The 7,465-nt window shown below is 38.6% G+C and overlaps 3 protein-coding genes across 7 annotated transcripts; 1 reads left to right on the plus strand and 2 right to left on the minus strand.

The window, feature by feature from the left end:
- Positions 1 to 1,380: 1,380 nt before the first annotated feature.
- Positions 1,381 to 3,229, minus strand: LOC113210933 (peroxisome assembly protein 12). Its single transcript, XM_026429130.2, has 7 exons — positions 2,987 to 3,229; positions 2,792 to 2,900; positions 2,493 to 2,689; positions 2,175 to 2,401; positions 1,947 to 2,094; positions 1,756 to 1,841; positions 1,381 to 1,674 (listed from the first exon to the last, which is right to left on the minus strand). Exons 1-7 carry the CDS (start codon positions 3,104 to 3,106, stop codon positions 1,557 to 1,559), a joined length of 1,005 nt encoding a protein of 334 aa, XP_026284915.1. The 5' UTR covers positions 3,107 to 3,229; the 3' UTR covers positions 1,381 to 1,556.
- An 18-nt stretch (positions 3,230 to 3,247) lies between these two features.
- LOC113210935 (ATP synthase mitochondrial F1 complex assembly factor 2) lies at positions 3,248 to 7,384 on the plus strand. 5 transcript variants are annotated; one of them, XM_052267474.1, is made up of 6 exons: positions 3,248 to 3,479; positions 3,574 to 3,767; positions 6,477 to 6,602; positions 6,675 to 6,855; positions 6,928 to 7,043; positions 7,130 to 7,384. In XM_052267474.1, the coding sequence occupies exons 1-6, from the start codon at positions 3,365 to 3,367 to the stop codon at positions 7,262 to 7,264; spliced, it is 867 nt and encodes a 288-aa protein (XP_052123434.1). In that variant the 5' UTR covers positions 3,248 to 3,364; the 3' UTR covers positions 7,265 to 7,384. The 5 variants fall into 5 exon arrangements, with proteins under 5 accessions (XP_052123434.1, XP_052123433.1, XP_052123432.1 ...); XM_052267473.1 differs by lacking the exon at positions 6,477 to 6,602 and adding an exon at positions 3,849 to 3,974 and having other exon boundaries at positions 3,249 to 3,479; XM_052267472.1 differs by lacking the exons at positions 6,477 to 6,602; positions 6,675 to 6,855; positions 6,928 to 7,043 and adding exons at positions 3,849 to 3,974; positions 4,047 to 4,227; positions 4,300 to 4,415 and having other exon boundaries at positions 3,250 to 3,479.
- LOC113210934 (putative tricarboxylate transport protein, mitochondrial) lies at positions 4,835 to 6,328 on the minus strand (the record flags this gene model as incomplete). The annotated part of the gene is given in 4 exon segments (XM_052267470.1): positions 4,835 to 5,557; positions 5,643 to 5,716; positions 5,799 to 6,019; positions 6,105 to 6,328. Coding segments are annotated over 4 exon segments (628 nt in total), but the record flags the coding sequence as incomplete, so codon positions are not given.
- Positions 7,385 to 7,465: the final 81 nt, after the last annotated feature.

The following is a 7,465-nucleotide window of genomic DNA, read 5'->3' on the forward strand; positions in this document are numbered from 1 at the left end:
CCCTCCCTCCCTTCCCCAGCGGCTAGTTCCGATGAGGCGCGCGGGAGCTTCCGCGTGACATCGTAATAATGCCCTCCGAACTCATTGACTGAGTTATGCGTCGCCGGGAACACAACACACACGGCGCGAGCGCGCGCGCACGGAAATGGGGGCAAAGTGGGCCGGAGCAGAGCGAGAGGAGCATGTTGGGAGGGAGGCCCTGTTGGCGCGCGAGATGATTGTCAGAGACAAAACTGTCCCGACGAACGAGATGCGCGTGCTCCCGGAAAACGACAGGCATCTTGTACAAGGTAAAAACACAAAGAAGTGCGGCAGGGAAATAACGGAATGTGAGAAGGGATCATTCTCACATATTGACCACCAAGTAACGCGAGGTAACGTGGGACGTAAAAAGTTTGTCTTGCCAGAGAAGCGCCCGCACTTTGGAAGCTCCGGGCGGGCCACCGTCTTCACAGGGCTGCTTGGCGGGTTGGCCTACCCAGCACGCAGCAGGCGCTGTTTGGGGACACCTAGCCTTGACGGTTTACAATCAGATCAGACCACCAGCATCTGAGAGGTACTCATGGGCTCGTCTGAGGGTGGTTTTCGATAAATCAGAGTGATTGCTGTTTACGATTCCGAACATGTCGAAACCACTTCCAGAGCAAATACTAAATTAAGAAAATGTCAATGTATTTATTTTTACCATCATTTTTTTTTCAGTTCCAGTATACGCGTCGTCGTCGGTCCCACGCCGATCGGGGAGAGGTTGTTGTTATTATTATTATCGAACGTCGCGCCGGGCCGCGGCCCGCGGGGACGGGGGAGGACGGCGTCGACAGACAGGGGACCACGCGGAGGTCGCCCCGCCAATGCCCCGTCAATCATCTGCCGTTTGCGGGGTGGCGGGTCGTTGCGAGGCGCGGGCGTTACTGCACAGTATTGTCCTATTGTCACTTTTACGTCGTCGTTGGGACCTGATAATTACGGTAACAATTCCTAATTTAACTTCCGAGTAGTCGAGATTCCAGGGAAAGATTATAACTAAATGGATAGCGAAAACAGCTGAAAAGAAGTGGTACAGTCATGAGGGGGAAGGGGGAATGACCAGCCATATGTGACTGGTACAGCCCTGATAGGATAGAGGTGGTTGTACCCTGTAATTACTTATTTGAGGAGACGTGACCCTTATATAACATTAAGCCTCGTAATACAAATACCATAAACATTGACAAATGACCATGTATAAGAATGATCTCCAAAATCTTTGCAAGACACATGAAAAGTACCTGACATGATGGTGGAAAACGAGTGCATCAGTGTTTTCAACCACTGCAAATCATAATAGTGCCATCACAACTTTATCTGACAGGTGTGAAAAAAAGTTACCCGAAGCAGAACTTCCAAAGAATATGTTTATTTCACCCTCTACCTGCCACTGGTAAAAAATAACATAATGTACGTTCTTACTTGTAAAAATCGACTACAACAACAATAAATGGAATGGTTTATCACAGATAGAAAATGCCATATCATAGAAATTAATTGAAAAGAATCTGCAACCACAATTGAATCAATCAGGATTGAGATGGGTATATTCTCACCAAATCTTCCATAGTAGCAGGATAATGAGTGACTGGACAAGTTGAAGTTTTGATGAGATGAGTTCTAATGCAGCGATAGCAAAAGACTAATCTACAAAAAGACAATGAACAAGAACTGTAATTTTAAAATACAGGATGATCCATAGGCAAGGTATGTAAGACAACAACTTACCCTGATACACTCAGTAACGTCTCAACTTTCCATGGGTTCATACAAATAGGACAAACACCTCCAAATCGCTCAGAATGTTCTCCAATCTTAAACAAAGTATGGTTATCACAGATATAAAATTTAAATTGTGAACTTAAAACATTTCAAATCTATAAAAACAATTAAAATTGAATTTTTTAGTTGGTACTTACTGGAGGAGTTTCTGGTACTGGCAAAGCTGTTATATCAGTACGTGTCTGCTCAGAATGCCACCATTGTAAGAATTGAATGAAAAATGCAGCCAACTCCAAGCCTCTGGTCATCACTGATCCAACTGTTTTCATTGAGGGTAAACTTGGCCTGAAAGAGAAATTAAAATGAAATAAATAATAATGGAATAGAATAAATCCCATGACAAACTCAAAAATCAAATATCTCACCTGAAACTACCTGAAGACAGAGCCTGCCACATCTGAGAAAATGAGTAATCATTCATGTCCTCTTCAGCATACACCAAGGCAACTTTAGTAAGTGTAAGAGCAGGCGAGTGTGAGTTAGAGCGACCTGACAAGTAACGAAGATACTGAACTAAAGTCCACAGTTCCCAAAAGAGATGAAAAGCTTGATGGGATTTCATTAATAATTGTCTTGCATTTCTTTGCCAGCCCTGGAGGAATTAAAGAGAATGGTGATCGAGCAATCAAAAAAACATGCAAAAGCTTCAAAATATAAAAATAAACTGAATTAAAGTAACTCACACTTTGAGGGGCAACACCATCTGCTTCTTCCAGCTGATATTTTATGGATAGATCTTCAAGCTTTGATCTAAGGTAAGGAAAGACAGTTAGAAAGAAGAGAGACATAAACTTCTCTCTTCTCGGTAAATTCCCTGGCGAAGAACCAGTTTTGAGATATAGTCGTTGTAAGCCATAGAATGTCTCCGCAAATGATCCTCCTGTTGAAAATTTAAGAAATAAGTAAGTGACATCAAATCATTGTGAAAAAAAAAGCTTTGATATTTTTGTATTTTGAAAAAAAATATAACAAGAAAACTTACCATTGTAAGACAAGTAGTGCGATTGAAGGATGCTGTTGAACACTAAATACACCTCCTCGAACCACAGTGAAAGCCAGCCATATTTCTCAGGGTTACGAGCAATAAAAAACTGAAAACCAAACGTGGAAAAGTAAAGAGAAAGTTAGAATCCAAACAAATTTGATCAAAGTGACAATGCAGCTTTAAGTTGGGTACCTGCAGAACACGCTTAGCAGCAGGTTTAAAAGTTGCTGTAAGGGTATCTTGAGCAACAACTTCAAAAATAGAAGGTTTGTTTAAAACTGTTGTTGTGAGATGAGCGCCTCTTTCTGCCATCGCAAAATCATCGAATTGGGGCAAAATAGATTAAGTAAACAAAAGTGAGAAACTACAACAAAAACATGGACAAAAAGCAAGCCGGACAGAGCAGACGACAACGAGTTGGTAGATTGAGGTGGATATTGCAGTTCGATTATCTCTGCCTTCTGTCCTACGCACTTTCGCGTCGTCTGCTTCGATTATTGTATTTGAGCAGTTATCGGAGACAAGATTTGTTGATATCTTTTTGTAGAAATTTCACAAAAGATCTTTGACATGCGTCGTTTAAGTATTTTTCGAAACACACTGCAAATGCTTTCACCTTTAACCAGACCTAAAGCACCTTTACTTCCACAAGCATCATCACACGTTGTGTTTCGCTGCTATGCCGGTGAGGTTAAGATCCTTGTGGGAAACTTCAGAACAATCATGTGCTGTACTTGTGTTCACTAATTACTATTTTTAAAATTCTTATCATATCACAGCACCACCTAAGAGATTTTACAAACACACAGGAGTGTTGTATTGTGATGGTCAGTATGAAATCACTCTAGATCAACGTAAACTCAAAACACCTAAAGGAACTGTGTTTCGAGTGAAGAGTGAGCCTTTAGCTCTTGCTGTGGCATTGGAATGGGATTCTCAGAAAGAACGCATATTGCAGACTGATATGCATCTGGTAAGTTGTACTTATTAAAATAGAGTCAATAATTTTTTATTTATTTATTCAATTATTACGCATTTTGTTTGTTTTTTCCAGTCTAGTTTGTGCAACACAGCATTAGACAATCCAAACCATATTGTCAAATTTGATGCTGTGCAGCAAATCCTTTCATTTTTAGAAACAGATACAATTTTGTACCAATCAGCTGACGACGACAACCCTGTATGTGGTTTAATTTTGTTATTTGTTCTTTTTCTCTTAGAAGTGTATCTTAGAATGTATGTATTTTTCCAGAATGCACAAGCTTTGTACGATATGCAAGTTCGTGAATGGAATCCAATTATTAACTGGTTCAATGAGAGATTTGGGGTGGATTTGCAGCCAACAAGGGATATAGGTAGTCCACATGTTAGTGATGAATCAAAGGCAGCTATTCAGCGCCATCTCTTATCCTACAATGATTGGGCTATTCACGGTGTGTATACCTTATAGTCGAGTTTAAACAAAAATTAAATATTATTAAAACTTGATTTTTATTAACTTTTAGGGTTTTGTTTTGCTGTGGATACTTTGAAGTCAATAATTCTGACACTTGCTTGTGTTGAACGCCTCATAACAGTTGAACAGGCTGTGCTCCTGTCAAGATTAGAAGAAGAATATCAGGTTGGTTTTTAGATCTTTAGTTGTTCCTATTTCTTCCGACAGAAAGCTGCCTCTGCCTTACTCAGCTCTATTTATATTTTTTGCAGAGTGGTTATTGGGGAAGAGTAGAGTGGGCCCATGACTTGAACCAACAACAGATGCAGGGACGTGTTGCTGCTGCTGTTTTATTTATTCATTTAAATTCTAGTTCTGTAGCTGTGCGGCGGAAGGATACTACGTAAGTCCATACTCTTTGCGATGATCTTTAATGAATATGAAGGGGCATTTACAATCTAAATATTAGATTGCTTGTCGTTGTCTTATAGAAACCTATATTCAAATAAAACGCTGGTGTTACAATATCTTTTTTCTAACGACCTTTCTAAAGGGAGATAGATTTATGAAGTGTAGGAAAATGAACCAAGAAATTATTTAGACCATTGCACCCTTCAAAACATTCTATTATATTTTTCTATAATATAAATCTACTTAATTTTGTAATGCTGAGAAATTTTCACAACCATGGGTATTTTATGACTTAAATCAATACATATTTTGCATTAATTTTTTTATAAATGCAAGACTAGTCAACATTACAGAATCCCACTCAGGGAATTCGTTTTTGGAATGATGAGATAAAAATTATTTCTTTTTCATTATAGTAAAATTCACATCAGGAATGTTTCAGTAAAACATATCACAAGTCATGACAGAACAAAGACTCTTCAATAAAAAGAACAGCTTCTGAAAGGAATGGCAAATCGTTTGCTGTTGCTTGGGAAACAAAATTGGCTAGTCTCTATAGCTAACAGGTCATTTGTTCATTGAACTTAGTTAATAGATAAAAGAAATTTGATATCTTAAATAAAATGCATACACTGCATGCAAAATTTTTGACAAAAATAATTTTGAACTATGTTATGGCATTTTGCGTGTACGCTCATTTGGCAAGGATACACAATACTTCTGAAATATTATTCTGTACAATGGAAGCACTCACAAAATAAGTGACTGGCAGTGATTTCTTCACTTGAATTTCTCATTGCTTCTGTGTTCAAGGCCAGACCTTGTTGAAGTACTCCATAAAGCTATCATAAATCATGAAGGTAATTGCTACGTCTAATGTGACACGGCTGAGACGAGGAACTGTGCCCTTGTAGAACCTGCAAGTCGAGGAAGAAACAGCAGACATTAAGTCAAAATAATCAGTGGCTGACACATACAGTAGTAAAATAAGTTTATGCTTACGCGAAAAATCCTTCATTTTTCCAAATCTGGACAGCACAGTCCACAGTATTTTTGTACTTGTGAGCCTCCAAACCCTACAAGGAAAAGTTATTTTGTTTTTAGATACATGACCCAACAGAAGTACTTTTTTGCTCTTAGGTGCCTAAGTTAGCTTACCTGCATTCTTGTTTTCACCACATCAATTGGTGTGTTTCCAAAAACAGATGCAGTTCCAGCAATACCACCAAACAGTCCAGTGACTAATTTTGGTACTGCTACAGAGTTATCTCCTCCACGGTACATGTCTTTCAAAGTTTCGACAACGTAGAAACGTATGGCTTGGTTACTACCCTGCTTAATTATGGTGGCAGTCACACCCTTGTAAACACCTCCAAGACCTTTAAGACAAATTAGTTTGTTGTTCCAAAATTAATTTTTAGAAGTTGACAGTAACATACTAAGAGCAGACGTACAGCTACATACCTTGTTCCTTAACAATTAGGCCAACACCATGGAAAAATCCCCTGTAACGAGGATTTGCTGACCGCTGGTCATTAATAAATTTAACTTTCACTGTTTCCATGGGTGTAACAGCAAAAATAGCTTCACACACACCAGCACCTAAACCACAAAGTAAGCGTGTGGAAGCAGTCAAATTACCCTTATCATCAGCCATTTTCCCCTTAAATGACTCAAATGCTCCAAAGCTGAATTGCTGTGGCATTGGAATGGGATTCTCAGAAAGAACGCATATTGCAGACTGATATGCATCTGGTAAGTTGTACTTATTAAAATAGAGTCAATAATTTTTTATTTATTTATTCAATTATTACGCATTTTGTTTGTTTTTTCCAGTCTAGTTTGTGCAACACAGCATTAGACAATCCAAACCATATTGTCAAATTTGATGCTGTGCAGCAAATCCTTTCATTTTTAGAAACAGATACAATTTTGTACCAATCAGCTGACGACGACAACCCTGTATGTGGTTTAATTTTGTTATTTGTTCTTTTTCTCTTAGAAGTGTATCTTAGAATGTATGTATTTTTCCAGAATGCACAAGCTTTGTACGATATGCAAGTTTGTGAATGGAATCCAATTATTAACTGGTTCAATGAGAGATTTGGGGTGGATTTGCAGCCAACAAGGGATATAGGTAGTCCACATGTTAGTGATGAATCAAAGGCAGCTATTCAGCGCCATCTCTTATCCTACAATGATTGGGCTATTCACGGTGTGTATACCTTATAGTCGAGTTTAAACAAAAATTAAATATTATTAAAACTTGATTTTTATTAACTTTTAGGGTTTTGTTTTGCTGTGGATACTTTGAAGTCAATAATTCTGACACTTGCTTGTGTTGAACGCCTCATAACAGTTGAACAGGCTGTGCTCCTGTCAAGATTAGAAGAAGAATATCAGGTTGGTTTTTAGATCTTTAGTTGTTCCTATTTCTTCCGACAGAAAGCTGCCTCTGCCTTACTCAGCTCTATTTATATTTTTTGCAGAGTGGTTATTGGGGAAGAGTAGAGTGGGCCCATGACTTGAACCAACAACAGATGCAGGGACGTGTTGCTGCTGCTGTTTTATTTATTCATTTAAATTCTAGTTCTGTAGCTGTGCGGCGGAAGGATACTACGTAAGTCCATACTCTTTGCGATGATCTTTAATGAATATGAAGGGGCATTTACAATCTAAATATTAGATTGCTTGTCGTTGTCTTATAGAAACCTATATTCAAATAAAACGCTGGTGTTACAATATCTTTTTTCTAACGACCTTTCTAAAGGGAGATAGATTTATGAAGTGTAGGAAAATGAACCAAGAAATTATTTAGACCATTG

This window comes from Frankliniella occidentalis, unplaced genomic scaffold, assembly GCF_000697945.3.
Source record: "Frankliniella occidentalis isolate FOCC.00 unplaced genomic scaffold, Focc_3.1 Scaffold53, whole genome shotgun sequence".
NCBI classification, from domain to species: Eukaryota; Metazoa; Arthropoda; class Insecta; order Thysanoptera; family Thripidae; genus Frankliniella; species Frankliniella occidentalis.

Excerpts from the sequence above, each read along its gene's own strand:
- LOC113210933 (XM_026429130.2), bottom strand. The coding sequence starts at position 3,106 with ATGGCAGAAAGAGGCGCTCATCTCACAACAACAGTTTTAAACAAACCT. Across the intron at positions 1,842-1,946 it reads CAGTACCAGAAACTCCTCCA|ATTGGAGAACATTCTGAGCG; the intron begins GTAAGTACCAAC and ends ACTTTGTTTAAG. Across the intron at positions 1,675-1,755 it reads ACGTTACTGAGTGTATCAGG|ATTAGTCTTTTGCTATCGCT; the intron begins GTAAGTTGTTGT and ends GTCTTTTTGTAG.
- LOC113210935 (XM_052267474.1), top strand. The coding sequence starts at position 3,365 with ATGCGTCGTTTAAGTATTTTTCGAAACACACTGCAAATGCTTTCACCT. Across the intron at positions 3,480-3,573 it reads TGTGTTTCGCTGCTATGCCG|CACCACCTAAGAGATTTTAC; the intron begins GTGAGGTTAAGA and ends ATCATATCACAG. Across the intron at positions 6,856-6,927 it reads CAATGATTGGGCTATTCACG|GGTTTTGTTTTGCTGTGGAT; the intron begins GTGTGTATACCT and ends ATTAACTTTTAG.